The sequence below is a fragment of the Pelophylax lessonae genome (assembly GCF_965119305.1).
Source record: "Pelophylax lessonae genome assembly, chromosome: 11".
NCBI classification, from domain to species: Eukaryota; Metazoa; Chordata; class Amphibia; order Anura; family Ranidae; genus Pelophylax; species Pelophylax lessonae.
In genome coordinates this window covers 53,385,879-53,402,224 of record NC_138778.1, presented here as the reverse complement: position 1 = coordinate 53,402,224, position 16,346 = coordinate 53,385,879, and the positions used below count along the sequence as shown (strand labels likewise).

The 16,346-nt window shown below is 43.1% G+C and overlaps 1 protein-coding gene across 1 annotated transcript in view; it reads right to left on the bottom strand.

Moving 5' to 3' along the window:
- Positions 1-16,346, bottom strand: part of GSS (glutathione synthetase) — a 55,298-nt gene that overhangs the window by 26,691 nt on the left and 12,261 nt on the right. Inside the window, exons 4-7 of the mRNA XM_082271693.1 lie at positions 13,186-13,261; positions 12,955-13,094; positions 10,842-10,958; positions 4,818-4,898 (exon numbers count right to left, since the gene is read on the bottom strand). Coding sequence (XP_082127819.1) covers positions 4,818-4,898; positions 10,842-10,958; positions 12,955-13,094; positions 13,186-13,261 — 414 coding nt within the window. The remainder of the gene's footprint in view (positions 1-4,817; positions 4,899-10,841; positions 10,959-12,954; positions 13,095-13,185; positions 13,262-16,346) is intronic.

Sequence of the window (16,346 nt, the reverse complement as noted above, 5' to 3'; positions counted from 1 at the left end):
CTGTCAAAGGATTTGTAATTCTATGCATGCTGTCCTGAGATTTGCATAGCTCTGCAACACAGCACAGGCTTGACAGACAGGAGACCAGATATTTTCTCAGCTGCAGTCAAGTAAAGCTTACAAGTCTCTCCCCCCCCCCCCTCGCGCTCCGCCCCCTACTCTGTGATCGGACAGAGAAAGAAGAAGCAGTAGACTGATTAGCTCATCTCCCTATGGACCACTAAATAGGGACAGGATAATGCCACCAATTCCGATACACTACAAGCCGAGGTAAAAGGCCAGCAGGAATGTCACCCTCTGGGATAACTTAGGCAAGGGAACCTTCCAAATATTCTCAAATGGAGGTTTCTGGAGAACCAAAAGTACTAAATTTAAATCCCATGGCGGCAAAAGAGACCGTACAGAAGGAGCCACATGTCGCACCCCCTGACAAGCTAAAGAGTGCGTGGCTAGGGGGTCGCTGAAAGAAGATTGTCAGGGCAGACACCTGGCCCTGGATGGTACTCAAGGCCAACTTCTGATCAACGCCCTGTTGAAGAAAGGTTAAGATCCGAGCCACAAAAAAGGATTGAGGATGAGCGCCAATCGACTTACACCAAGAAATGTACGCTTTCCACGTACGATGGTATATCTCGCTGGAAGACGACTTCCTCACCTTCACTATAGTAGGGATCACTGATCCAGACAGACCTCTATCCCTCAGTACCTTGCTTTCAATAGCTAAGCCATTAAAACCAGCAAAAAGTGTAAAGCAGGATGGTAGATCAGCCCTTGGGACAATTGGTCTTCTATAAAAGGAAGCCCCCAAGGGACGTTTATGGCCACCAGACTGATTGGAAGATTCTCGCCCTTGATTCCTTGCAGGAATTGCGGAAGAAGCCTGAGCAGAGGATGATACTGGCCTTACTGTGGCCCTAGGAAGCCTGCGGCATCTGCCAGAGGAACCCATGATCTCGCCACGAACCTCGGTATCCTCCTGTGAAGCCGAACCTGCTAAAGGATCTGCATGTAGGACTGTGCAAACAGAACTATCTTGAAGGTGGATACCACCAGACTCAGAACCTGTATGCAAAATGGGAGAAAGAACTATCTGTGTTACAGCAGCCAGTGAATCAAGGCCTGTGGTTCCTGAATCGCACTATTTGTAATGTGGCCACGGGGGTTCTATCAGAGAGCTTTCTTCTCTTATCCCCTACGAGTGGTTGTTCACTGAAAAAAGGAGCCCACACCTTGCCTGATTTCTGTACTCTACAAGCTTTTGGGGTCAACCCCCACCCCATGATGACAAAACTGGCCTTTATTCGAGAGTGGGAGAGTGACTTTGAGACGGTGTCCTTAGCTGAACAAATATCACACATGTGCAAACGCACACACTCTAGCTCAATAGAGTCCAAGACACAAGAGACCAACTACAAGCTCTTGACATGTTGGTATCAGGTACCGGCGGATCTGTCATGTATCTACCCCTGTCACAGACCATTGCTGGTGTGGATGCAGTCAGAAGGATACGCTCCTTCAGTATTGGTGGGAATGTCCTGGGATTTGCCCTTCCTGGTTAGATGTTAAAACTCCGATAAAAGAAGCTCTTGGGGTCAATATCCTGATGTCCCCACCCCACTTACTCCTCCACGTCCCTACCCACCCGCTTAGCCATTATAAGAAAAGCGTTTTACCGCCCCTACTGAATGCAGTTAAATGATTTATTCCTATATAGTGGAAACGTCCACAGGTGCCCAATAGAGAGGTGTGGCACAGGAAAGTGGCTGAGATCCAAGAGGCAGAAGAGTGGGTGGCGACGTGTAAGGACAGACATTAGCGCTTTGCTAGTATTTGGGCTCCTTGGCTGGAACACACTGCTGATCCTGACCCAGTGAAATTTAGCCTGGAAGTGGCTTTGTTGGATTTGGCAGAACCCTTGTTGAGAGTACCTACTTGAATTGTGCTGCCATGTCCCTGTTCCCTTTATGCTAGGTCTACTACACTGGATTACATACCTGACCTATGGTTCCGCTATATTAGCGGGGTCTTCACCCTGGGTGGGCCCTGGCGTTTTTGCACCTGGATGGAAGTTTGATAGAGGCCTCATAGCCCCACTCCTGGTGGTGAGGCCGGTGGATTCGCCGCTGGGCCATTTCTTGGTGAGATACCCTGGAGTGCTAAAGTTGGCCCTTCAACATAGGTCCCGTGTTTTGCATGGAATGTCCACCTATGGAAACCCCTAGGTCGAACAAGGGGTGATCCCATCAGTTATGATGCTTCACCTTTTCCTTCACCATAGTTTTCCCTTCCTTCCCTTCTATGCCCCATGTGTTTGTAATTTTATGCCAATGCATTTACCTCAGTTACAGTTTTCACAAACCCTTATAAGTAGGGCATTGTTGGCCAATATAGGTTTTTTGTTTTGCAAATAAAGATTACACAAAAACATAAAAAAAAAAATATACACAGTAGCAGATTAACCTACCAGCATGACTTTAGAGCATAGGTGCTCAACCTTTTGAAGAGCGAGGGCCACTTAAGTGATTTGGTAATCAATCGTGGGCCACAATGAAATAAAAAAAAAAAAAAAAAAAAAAAAAAAAAAAACTCTGAACCATTTTAATTAATCATAATACACATTTTCTTTCTGGAGCCGCTGAATGCCGGCAGGAGAGAGATGAGAAGCCTGCTTTTAGCATTCGCAGGAGTTCCTGTACATGGCCCGTCGCCCCTTCAGTGCAAATGTAAAACCGAATGTGACAGCATGGGGCGGGGTCACCATTGCGACCCCTGACGCTACACCAGTGGTTGGTGTGTGTGGTAAAAACAGGTCTCAACTATGGGGTTTTACTGCCTCCCAAACTGCAAATGTAACTGAGCCCTTAATGTCCTAAGCCCCCTATAAGGCTGCTTTTACACTGATATGGTGTAGTTTACCCTCCCCATGGGTGCAGCTCAGTGGACCTGTGTCTTTCTCACAACTTAGCTGTGCTTTGCAATAGATTTCTATTATATCTTGCAGGTTTGGTGCACTTTCTGAAAGCGCACCAAAACGCCAGGATTCAGAAAGCGCACCAAACCCGCAGAATAAAATAGAAGTGCGCTTACCTGGTTTGAGGTCGAGGGCCACATTAATGTGCTATGAGGGCCACAGGTTGAGCACCCCTGCTTTAGAGGAAGAAAACTATGTAACCAAAGGAAGTCACCCAGGATTTGAACCCAGGACCCCAATATTGCAAGGCACTAAGCCACCATGCTATCTCAAAAGCATACTGGGGGTCCACGGTTTCATACTAGATAGCTAAGACCATCAAAGGATTATCCCCCCTCCCCCTTTTTCAGTCTGTAGTAGGTGGAGCCTGTTGGGTCCATGCCACAGCTCTGCTATCTGCACAGGCTATGTTTAGCACAATCATGGTGTCAGTGCGACTATAACAAGCTAATATTCCATTGGGAATATATTACAATGTTTTGGTTAAATAATTAAATGAAAAATCTGGGCTTGAGCATATATATTCGAAATAAGAAGCTGCTTAAGCAAGTGTGACACCAACAGCAAAATTATAATATAAGAAATTATTAATATAAAATTATTAATGTAAGAAAGCAGCGCTAAAATAATAAACAAGTGATTCAAGCCTGAGCCAACATTTGAATATCTAAAAACAAATATGAAATAAAATAAAAATCATATGTGTTTGAAGTGACACTTATTTTATTTTGTGACAAAGTTACACCAAACGAATTTGTGACAAAAATAATCAGTCCATAAGAGCCCATCAACAAGGGCATTCATAAAACAAAAAGATATGGTCAATTCGCAATCCACTTATCATAGGAGTGTCCCCATTTTCCCAATATTTAGTGCTTCCACCACTAGGTGACACCAGATAAATGAGCCTCTTACCGGATCCAGTGGACCATCATATGAATGGTCAAACGTGCTTAAATAGAGTGGAGACCATCTCCACTCTAGCAATGCAATGTCCACGAGCACCCAAAGTCAGTCACTTATGTTCTTATTCCATGTTCCAATCTACTGTCATTTTGATCGGGGGGGGGGGGGGGTGTTTCAAGGCAATGATGCTGGATTCCTGGAGGGGAGCACACACATATACATATATATAATACATATATATATATATATACACATATATATATATATATATATATATATATATATATATATATATATATATACACACACACACACACACACACACACATATACATATATATAATACATATACACATATATATATATATATATATATATACATACACACACACACACACACACACACATATACATATATACATATACATATACACACACACAAACATACATGCATACATACATACAGGGTAGGGTTATATATAAAAAAAAAAAAGTTTTTTTGACCCTACCGTGTGTCTCTGTACATCCCATAGTTCTTCACTTCCAGGAAGAAGCAGCATCTGGAAGAAGTCTCCATCTTTGGCATCTGGCTGATGGAGGACACAATATATGTTCCCTTCCAGGCAGCATCATTGCCCTGACCACCCCCGCATCAAAATCGCAGAGTATTGGAACATGAAAGTAGAACATAAGTGGCTGACTATGGGTGCTCGTGGACATCGCATTGCTGGAGTGAAGATGCAGTGATCCTGACTGGATAAGTGCCTGGTGTTTGGAATCACCCTGGTCAAAGGAATTTAATAAGCGCGTTTGACCATTTATATGTTGGTCTACTGGATCCGGTAAGAGGCTCATTTATCTGGTGTCACTCGGTGGTGGAATTTTGGTATCAATAGTTTAAACGAAAAAAAAAAAACCCATAGCAACTGTACAATATTACCTGTTCCACAGTTCATTCTCAATGTATCGGTGATCAAAAATGTTCCTCTGCACATTCTCAACCAAGAACATGACAACAGCCCTGTGACAAAAAAGAAAGAATCAAATACTTTCGGGAACCTTATATGAATTTGAATACCTATGTAATTAGGCTCTGATGGAAGCAGTTACATGCTAATTCTGGGGCAGAGAAACTAAACAGGTTTATACTGAATCACTGCCTAAAATCCAGTATGGGTCACACGTGGGGAAAACAAAATTTTTGTAAGAACTTACCGTAAAATTATTTTCTCTGAGTCCTCTGACAGTCGCCGCCCACTCATACAGTCTTCACTTATGGGACGTTACAGTTTTGCGTCTGTCCCTTCCTGTTGGGGGATTAACCCCTTGGTTTTTTGCTTTCCTGGGTTTTGTTGCTCCTGTTGAGCTTCCTGTTACCCAGTGTTTTTACCCTTATCTTGGCGATAAGGTTCCTTCTCTGACCTGTACACACCCACAGGGGGCTGTCACTCTGGACCATACCCTCATGCTAGCAGCATTCTCAACTCAGTTTGGTAGCAAGCAGTATATAGATCCAACAACCACAAAAGAGGGGCGGCGACTGTCAGAGGACTCAGAAAAAAATTCTGTTTTCTCTTACGTCCTCTGACAGTCGCCGACCACTCATACAGTCTTCACTTATGGGACGTCCCAAAGCAGTGTAGACTTGAGGGGTGGGAAACGCAACCGCCACAAGGGTAACGCAACACCCAGGTCAGAGAAGGAACCTTATCGCCAAGATAAGGGTAAAAAATACTGGGTAACAGGAAGCTCAACAGGAGCAAAAAAACCCAGGAAAGCAAAAAACCAAGTGGTTAATCCCCCAACAGAAAGGGACAGACGCAAAACTGTAACGTCCCATAAGTGAAGACTGTATGAGTGGGCGGCGACTGTCGGAGGACGTAAGAGAAAAGACTCCTATCACAGCCTAATCACTCAGTGGGTTTAATCAGAGAACATTTTTTAAAGGCTAAAAAAAATGCACATATTTTTGTAGGTAATTAATATTCTGGCCAATTAAATAAATGAACGCCCAAAAGCCTGATGCGTCTAAACGCACCTAAACATATTTGAAGAACATGGTTTTAGGCAAGTTTTTGACGCAACTTTACTTCTGTTAGGAGAAAGACATTCAGAAGAGCCTAGTTTCATTAGTCCCTACATTCCAATTACAACTTTCGGCCAAACAAACTGAAATAATCCTTTTTTGGTACCCACAAAACATTGATCTGTACTTGGTACCAGGAATCTGGTTTCAAAATCCTTACTAGATGGTACCAAACTCCATGCAGGTTTCTCCGCTTCTCGTCTCCTGCCTTGCCAGCGAGGTCCTAAACTCTGATTTATGCTGGAGATGTGACATCTTACACATCTGGAAATGTGATATACTGCAGACATTTCAGAAGGAGGTACGATGTATAGCGCAAAAATGTAATTTATTTCTTTCTACTGCACCATCATCATAAAATACTAAAAACAACTGAAACGCTTAGTCCTATCAAATTTGATCAATGCAGCCAGGGGATTTATCCCAGGCTTGTGGAAACAACAACTTGCATATGAATGACATTCCACGAATGGTGGATTTATTCTCCTCAGAAGAAGGTACTCCTAGTAAACTACGGGAGAAGTGTTTTTTTTTTTTCTGAATAAGTTTAATTCTACTCCTAAATAAAAAAGCACTGATGGATACTGATGCAGGTATGCTAACAGCCTGTGTTTTCACAGACTGTAAAAACACCCAGACTTCTCCTTTCTATAAAAGTCTGAGGACAGGAGAAACTGTCTAAAAATGTTTGTTTGTGGGATCCCAATGGGAGCTGGAATTCATGGCCTCAAAATATCAACATGGCTCCTCTCAAGACCTCCTTCTCTCTAGCTCCCTTGTGTCCTCCCATGCAAATCTCCAGGACTTCTCCAGAGCCTCTCCCATCCTCTGAAACTCTCTACCTCAATCTGTCCAGCTATCTCCTACTCTGGCTGCCTTCAGGCCATCCCTGAAAATGTATGTCTTCCGAGAAGCCAATCACGCCTCCAACTAATCTTTTAATCATCTCATTCCCCACAGCTAAAACCCTTTGTATCACTTGCCTCACCCTATTAGTTTGTACGCTCTTCTTCTTAACTTGTATTTTATTGTATTGTAACTGCATTTTCTCCCCTTTATATTGTAAAGAGCTGCGTAAACTGTTGGTGCTATATAAATCCTGTATAATAATAAATAAGTACAGTAGTTAGCATTGATACTTCAGTGATCTCCAATAGCTTCCAGGTCACTCGCCAAGCAGCTGCCCTGCTCTGTTGTAAATGCAGGAGATAGCTCAGCACGGGTCCCATTCAGAGATCACTTTGCATTTTCTCAATGAATGTAAAGCTTTCTCTTATTGGATGAGTTGCAGAGGTCGATCATCACCTTGTCCAATCAGTGAACACTTTGTATACATTGAGAAAAACAAAGTGACTTCTGAATTGCTCCCGAGTAGTGGTCTTCTAGCTTCCAAGAGGATCAGCCATGTATGTTATCTGCATGCCTACATTGGTCCAAGCTGGACTATACAGTATCTCACAAAAGTGAGTACACCCCTAACATTTTTGTAAATATATTATAGCTTTTGATGTGACAACACTGAAGAAATGACACTTTGCTACAATGTAAAGTAGTGAGTGTATAGCTTGTATAACAGTGTAAATTTGCTGTCCCCTCAAAATAACTCAACACACAGCCATTAATGTCTAAACCACTGGCAACAAGAGTACACCTCTAAGTGAAAATGTCCAAATGGGGCCCAAAGTGTCAATATTTTGTGTGGCCACCATTATTTTCCAGCACTGCCTTAGCCCTCTTGGGCATGGAGTTCACCAGAGCATCACAGGTTGCCACTGCAGTCCTCTTCCACTCCTCCATGACGACATCACAGAGCTGGTAGGATGTTGGAGACCTTGCGGCTCCTCCACCTTCCGTTTGAGGATGCCCCACAGATGCTCAACAGGGTTAAGGTCTGGAGACATGCTTGGCCAGTCCATCACCTTTAACCTCAGCTTCTTAAGCAAGGCAGTGTTCGTCTTGGGACTTGTGTTTGGGGTCGTTCTCCGAGCCCAGTCTCCGTGGAAAGGGGATCATGTTGGTATTCATGGTTCCCTCAATGAACTGTAGCTCCCCAGTGCCAGCAGCACTCATGCAGCCCCAGACCATGACACTCCCACCACCATGCTTGACTGTAGGCACTTGTCTTTGTACTACTGACCTGGTTGCCGCCACACACGCTTGACACCATCTGAACCAAATAAGTTTATCTTGGTCTCATCAGACCACAGGACATGGTTCCAGTAATCCATGTCCTTAGTCTGTTCGTCTTTAACAAACTGCGGGCTTTCTTTTGCATCATCTGTAGAAGAGGCTTTCTTCTGGGACGACAGCCATGCAGACCAATTTGATGCAGCGTGTGGCATATGGTCTGAGCACTGACAGGCTGACCCCCCATCCCTTTAACCTCTGCAGCAATGCTGGCAGCACTCATATTTCTATTTCCCAAAGACAACCTCTGGATACAACGCTGAGCACGTGCACTCAACTTCTTTGGTCAACCATGGAGAGGCCTGTTCTGAGTGGAACCTGTCCTGTTAAACCTCTGTATGGTCTTGGCCACCGTGCTGTAGCTCAGTTTCAGGTCTTGACACTCTTCTTATAGCCTAAGCCAATTACGTAGAGCAATAATTTTTTTTTCAGATCCTCAGAGTTCTTTGCCATAAGGTGCCATGTTGAACCTTCAGTGACTAGTATGAGAGAGTGAGAGCGATATCACCTTGTAACACTAACGAGTCACATGACACTGGGAAGGAAAAATGGCTAATTGGGCCCAATTTGGACATTTTTACTTAGAGGTGTACTTACTTTTGTTGCCAGTGGTTTATACATTAATGGCTGTGTGTTGAGTTATTTTGAGGGGACAGCAAATTTACACTGTTATACAAGCTGTACACACTACTTTACATTGTAGCAAAGTGTCATTTCTTCAGTGTTATAGTTAAATATTTACAAAAATGTGAGGGGTGTACTCACTTTGTGAGATACTGTATATCTACAGTTAGGTCCATATATATTAGGACACAGGCACAATTTATTTTATTTTTTAGTTTTTTACCAAAACATATTCAAGCTATAGTTATAGAAGCTGAAAGTGCACACTCTCAGGCTTAATTTGAGGGTATGTACATCCAAATCAGAGGAAGGATTTAGGAATTAAAGCTCTTAAGAATAGCCAGCCCCCCCCCCTTTTTCAAGGGATGAAAAGTAATTTGACAATTGAATCAAAAGCCGTTTCATGGCCAGGTGTGGGCTCCTCCTTCATTTCTTCATCAATTAAGCAGATAAAAGGTCTGGAGTGGAATCTATGCGTGGTATTTGCATTTGGAATCTATTGCTGTGAACCTACATCATGCGTTCAAAGGAGCTGTCCATGCAAGTGAAACAGGCCATTGTAAAGCTTCAAAAATTAAACAAATCCATCAGAGAGATAGCAGCAACATTAGGAGTGGCCAAATTAACAGTTTGGTACATTCTGAGGAAAGAAGAATGCACTGGTGAGCTCAGCAACATAAAAAGGCCTGGACGTCCATGGAAGACAACAGTGGTGGATGATCGCAGGATCCTCTCTATGGTCAAGAAAAACCCATTCACAACATCCAGACAAGTAAAGGACACTCTCCCGGAGGTGGGCGTATCATTGTCAAAGTCTACAATCAAGATAAGACTTCACGAGAGCAAATACAGAGGGTTCACCACAAGATACAAAACCATTCATAAGCCTGATAAATTGGAAAGCCAGATTAGACTTTGCCAAAAAACATCTAAAAAAGCCAGACCAGTTCTGGAAAAGCATTCTTTGCACGGATGAAACTAAGATTAATCTGTACCAGACTGACCTGAAAAAAAAAAAAAAAAAAGTGTGGAGAACGCTTAGAACCGCTCATGATCCAAAGCACACAACTTACTTTCTGTAAAACATGGTGGAGGCATGGGCATGCATGGCTTCCAGTGGCACTGGGTCATTGGTGTTTTATTGATGATGGGACAGAAGACAGAAGAAACCGGATGAATTCTGCAGTGTTTGGAGATAAACTGTCAGCCCAGATTCAGCCAAATGCAGCAAAGTTGATTGGATGGCGCTTCAAAGTACACATGGACAATGATCCAAAACACACAGCAAAAGCGACCCAGGAGCTTTTTTAGAAAAAGAAGTGGAATATTCTGCAATGCCCGAGTCAATCACCTGATCTCAACCCAATTGAGCATGCATTTCACTTGCCGAAGGCAAAACTAAAAAGGCAGAAAGACCCACAAAGAACAACTGAAGACAGATGCAGTTACAGCCTGGCATCAGAAAGGAGGAAAACCAGACTTTGGTAATGTCCATGGGTTCCAGACTTTAGGCAGTCATTGCCAGTAAAGGATTCTCAAAAAAATATAAAAAAATGTACATTTAGGCTAATATTAATTTGTCCAATTCATATGAGCCCCTGAAAATGGGGGGACTGTGTATAAAAATGGTTGCAGTTCCTGAAAATTTGTACTTGACATTTATATTCAACACTATGAATTAAAGCTGAAAGTCTGCACTTCAAATTAATTTGGATTGTTTCGTTTTAATTTTATTCTGGTGGCACACAGAGCCAAAAGTATGAAAAATTGTGCCGGTGTTCAAATATTTATGGACCTAACTGTATCTAGATCTGGTCTTCATCTTCAAAAGACCAGTTCACCCAAAAGTGATATTTAGTCACAGATAAAGCCAGGGGCCTCAGTCATCCTTTGAGATCGGAACGCTTCATATTAGGCTCAGCAGGTGAGCAAATCTGAGAACTCCTTGCAGAGATCTCACCAACAGAATAAAAGAAAAAAAAAAAGTGTCTGGAGATTACCTCTCCAACATGTGCCAACTGGGTGAGAAGATCCTTTAGCATTACAAGGCTCAGAGAAGTCACTTACTTCTGGGAGCCGTACAGTTCCCAGGCCCTTGCAATACCGCGGGATATCCCGAGGGACGGGTTGTTTGACAGAATTTTACAGGCTTCCTCTGACTTCCCCAGTGTCCTCAGGACATGCCTAGGAAAAAAATAAATAAAAGGAGGTTAAAAATTGAACAGTCACATTGTGCATAACAGCATATTATGGCTAAAAGCTCCTGGGGTCCATTTTATACATTTTTTAAAATTCTACTTCAAGTTGGCTGCACCCTATACAATCCGATCATTTAATCACCTTTAGGGTTACTAACAACGATGTAGTATGAGGGCCTACCTAAACAATCTATTCAATGTATATCTGATTAGTTAGACCCTAAAGCCGATCAGAGCGTTTTTCCTTCCTGCCACCACGGGTAAGAGAAAAGAAAAATCGCTCAATTCCCCCATCAACACAGTCCGTGATGATGGGGTAATTCCTCCTGCAGAGCCATTGTGTTCTCCCCGCAGGGTAGGCTGACCTCGCTGGGTGTGAGATTTTTTGAAAGACCGCTGCACAAATACCATGTGACATAAAATATTGCAACGACTGTCATTTTATTCTCCAGAGTCTCTGCTAATATATATATATATATATATATGTATGTATGTATGTATGTATGTATGTATGTATGTATGTATATGTTTGGGGGGTTCTAAGTAATACTGAAATAACAAAAAAATACAGTTTTTTTAGCTTGTAAGCAACAAATGTCAGAAATAGGCCTGGTCTTCAAGTGGTTAAAGGAATACAGTACTGAATTTACCAGTTCTGGACCCGGAGGATTTGCCCCCTTAATGACCAGGCCATTTTTTGCGATTCCCACTGTTACGTTAACGGAAAGGTGCGCGGTCATGCAACGCTGTACCGTAAAAAAAGTGATGCCCGTTTTTTCCCACAAACAGAGCTTTCTTTTGGTGGTATTTGATCACCTGTGCGATTTTTATTTTTTGCACTATAAATGAAAAATAGCAAGAATTCTGAAAAAACACAATATTTTCACATTCTGCTAGAACATTCCCAAAAAAAAAAAAAATGTAAAAATTAAAATTTTTCATCCTTTTAGGCCAATTTGTATTCTGCTAGATTATTTTGGTAAAAAAAAATTGCAATAAGCATATTTTGATGGTTTCGCAAAAGTTATCGTGTCTACAAACTAGAGGAAAGATTTATGCTTTTTATTTATTTTTTCTTTACTAGTAATGGCGGCGATCTGCGGGTTTTAGCGGGACTGCGACATTTCGGCGGACAGATCGGACCCGTAACTGACATTTTTTACACTTTTGGGGGGACCAGTGACAATACTACAGTAATCAGTGCTAAAATATATGCACTGTTACTGCAATAATGACATGGGCAGGGAAGGGGTGAACACTGTGGTGATCAAAGGGTTAAGTGTGAGCCTAGGGGAGTGTTTTCTAACTGTGTGGGGGTTGGGCTTGTAAAATGACCACAGAGACCTGTGAGCCTATATAGAAGGATCACAGGTGCTCTGTGATCATTTCAGAGGAGAAGAACGGTCAGCTGTGTTTACAACACCTGACCGTCGTCCTCTCTCAGCGGGGAGGGATCGCAGTTGCCCAGCGGCAATCGCGGCCGCCGGTCCCTTGGATCGGCATCCCTGCTGCCTAGCGGTGTGCCCTCCCCCCTCTGACACCACTCGCGTGGCCGAAGTAGCCCTACATCGTTTCGCGCGGCCGGTCGGCAAGTGGTTAAAAAGTGTTTTTAACTGTATGGCATTCAGCTTTAAAGACACTTGACTACACTAGAAAAGAAATGCAAAAAATGTGCACAGAATTTAAAAGATTTGACATGACATAAAAATACACTGACGAGCATGTAACCTTAGGCTGGCCATGCACTATACAATCTGATTGTATAATTTTCTTTGGAGTAACCAAAACTTTGTAATATGTGTACAAACCTAAGCAATCTACTCAATTAGTACCAAACCAGGCAGGCTCCTGCACTACACAGTTGATGATAGAAATTGTCCAATCAGATTGTACACTGTATGGTCAGCCTTATTCTTTATGGAGGTTTAGTAGGGGGCAAACACAGTAGCCACCTCTTATGTACCCACTTCACCCTTTCTTACTGATGAACTGCAGGTGTCCGCGAGGAGAGGCCTCCGAAACTAGCAGCGATGGTATTAATCTCAATCTGCTTCAGCGCCGTTTTCCCACCTTCCTTGCAGTCAAACATATAATCCGATCGATTGATGCCTAAAAACACAGACTAAGAAACACAATACAGACAAGATTTAGCTACGCAAAGTGAGAAATGGATAGACTGGCATATCTGCAGGCTTTAGAAACTGGTAACATACCTGTGCCACACCCTCGTCTAGCACGTGTCTGTAGACTTTAAAAAGACGTTCGATAAAATCGTCCACTTTCATGGCACTAGAATACAGAATAAGAAAGCATGTAAAAAAAAAAGAAAAAAAAATAGGAACTTGCCTTTTCTTCCATTATCTGGTTTATCCAATAAGTGAAAAGCAATGTACAAAGATCAGCAGCCTTCTTCATCCAGTCAGATTTAAGCAATAACTATTTTGACTTTAGTTACCCACGATCTGTTTGGATCTTACAGGCTACTACACTTGGTATACAGAATTATCATACAGTGCTCAGCTCCATTCATTTGCAAATGGACAGCAAGATGCAACAAAGTCATAATTGGAGAAAAAAAATGATTAATTTTCCCAATAAAGGATCAAGTGTGGTGCGGTCACTGTTTACATATATGTGCCCGCCCTAATGCATGCATTTGTGGATGAGTGCAGGACAGCGAGGTTGCTTTCCATTTCTCTTTCTACATTATCATTTTTATGTATTTATTTTCTTACCAGTTAAAAGTATTTCTAAACCCAGGAGCCTGCATTCATATATCTGGTCTCCCGCAGTACACAGAACATGGAAATGTAATTATTTTAGTAAATATAAAACGGCTAAACACCTTTTCTCATCAGTAGTATATAGCAGTCTTGTGACTTCTATCAGCGTCTGGTTAAGGCTTGAAGGAGGAGTTTTCATTCTCCCCTGATTGTCCTATGAAGCTGCAGAACCCCTGACCCTCTGTCTGGACAGTGCTGATTGGCCCTGTTCTGATCACATGAACTCTCCCAGGGAAAAAAAAAAAAAAAAAAGAAGGAGGGGGGGGTACTATAGTCTTGTTTTTGTTTAAAAATAACAAACAAGTTATACTTACCTGCTCTGTGCAGTAGTTTTGCACAGAGCAGCCCTTCTTCAGATCCTCCTCTTCTTCAGTCCATTTTCGGTCTCTCTTGATTGGCTGACTGACTTTGACAGCTGGGGGAGCCAATGTCACCACGCTGCCGTCTCAGCCAATGAGGAGGGGAGTCCCAGGCAGCCGAGACACTTCTGCTACATCGCTGGATCTAGAGGGACCTCAGGTAAATATTAAGGGGGCTGCTGAACACGGAAAGCTTTTTATCTTAATGCAAAGAATGCATTAGGATAAAAAAAAAAAAACCTTCCTGACTTTACAACCACTTTAATCTGCTTTTTCGGGATGGAACAATGAAATCATTCACAGCTATTGAGGGTAGTGGTGGTGGTGGTGGGGTTCCAGTTGGTGTATGCGGTTGCAACTATGTCTGCCCAGGAGTGGTTTTAACCACTTTACCACCGGAGGATTTTGCTGTCTTATGTCCAGGCCACTTTTTGCGATTCGGCGCTGTGCGACTTTAACTGACAATTGCGCGGTCGTGCGACACCATACCCAAACGAAATTTATGTGCTTTTTTCCCCACAAACAGAGCTTTCTTTTGGTGGTATTTGATCACCTGTGCGATTTTTACTTTTTGCGCTATAAACAAAAAAAGAGCGTAAATTTTGAAAAAACAATATTATTCACATTTTTTTTATATGAAATTCCCCCAAAAAAATGTAAAAATCATAATTTTTTTAAATTTTTGGCCAATTTGTTTTCTGCTACCTATGTTTGGTAAAAAAATTCACAATAAGCGTATTTTGATTGGTTTGCGCAAAAGTTATTGCGTTTACTAACAAAGGGAAAGATTTCTGTCATTTTTGGTGTTTTTTTTTTTTTTAACGCGTAATGGCGGCGATCTGCGATTTTTTTTTTTGCGGGACTGCGACATTGCGGCGGACAGATCGGACCCTTGACTGACATTTTTGACACTTTTGGGGGTACCAGTGACATTACTGCAGTAATCAGTGCTAGAAATATGCACTGTTACTGTAGAAATGACACTGGCAGGGAAGGGGTTAATTTTATTGGAGAGGGAGGGGTTAATGTATGCCTGGTGCTTACTGACGTGTGTGGGGGGAGGTGACTGAGTGACACAGGGACAGATCACATGTTCAGCTATGCTGAACCCTGCAATCTGACCCTGCCTGTCACTTAGGAGATCCGCCCGCTTGTGTTTACACAAGCAGGCGGATCTCCACGCTAGAACCCCGACGATCGGGGAAGAGCAGCGGCAATCGCCGCTGCTCCTCCCCTGGCCCGACTCCCGCTGTGACTGAAAAGGAGAGTGTCTGACGAGGTAGTACTACGTCGTCAGACGATAACGAGCCACTCTGCCGCAGTAATATTACTGCAGGCAGACGTAAAGTGGTTAAAGCAGTTCTAGTTATGATACACGCAAACAGTATATGGCAGAACAAAAATATGAAGGATTTCATAGTTTCCTCCTGAGTGTGCAAATTAAAGTGGTAGTATACGCCGCTATTTGACTTTTACCTACAGGTAAGCCTATAATAAGGCTTCCCTGTAGGTACAATTAATATCTTCTAAACCGGCACAGTTTAGGAGATATTTACCCTGCATGCAGCCACTGACGTCAGCGGGGCGAATGCGCTCTGAAGGTCCAGCGGACCTTCAGAGCTCCTTTCCGCCTCTTGCCGGAAAGTGACGTCATCGCGGCTCCGGCCACTCACAGCACCGGAGCCGCCGAACCAGGAAGAGACGCCAAGGGAGCATGTCAGCACCCTCAGCGTTGTTAGGACGACCGTGCCGGGGCTTCGTTCTAAGATAAGTATTTCATAATGAGCTAGTATGCGATGCATACTAGCTCATTATGCCTTTGTCCTGCTCAGCTCCCCTAATGCTTACCTGTGCCCATCTTTATCCAGTGATGTTGCACAAGAGACTCTACCTCCTGATTGGCTGAGACACACAGCAGGTGGCATTGGCTCCCCTTGCTGTCAAGTTCAGTAAGCCAATGAGGAAAGAGAGGGGGTTGGGCTGAGTCGCTGCTCCATGTCTGAATGGACACAGAGCAGCGGCTTGGCTCAGGTGCCCCCGTAGCAAGCTGCTTGCTGTAGGGGCACTCGTCAGGAAGGAGGGGCCAGGAGTGCCGATGAGGGACCCAAGAAGAGGATCCGGGCTGCTCTGTGCAAAACCATCTGCATAGAGGAGGGAAGCATAACATTTTTTTTGTTTAAAAATAACAAACAAGGACTTTAGTATCACTTTAATTCTGACAATTTTGTCGTG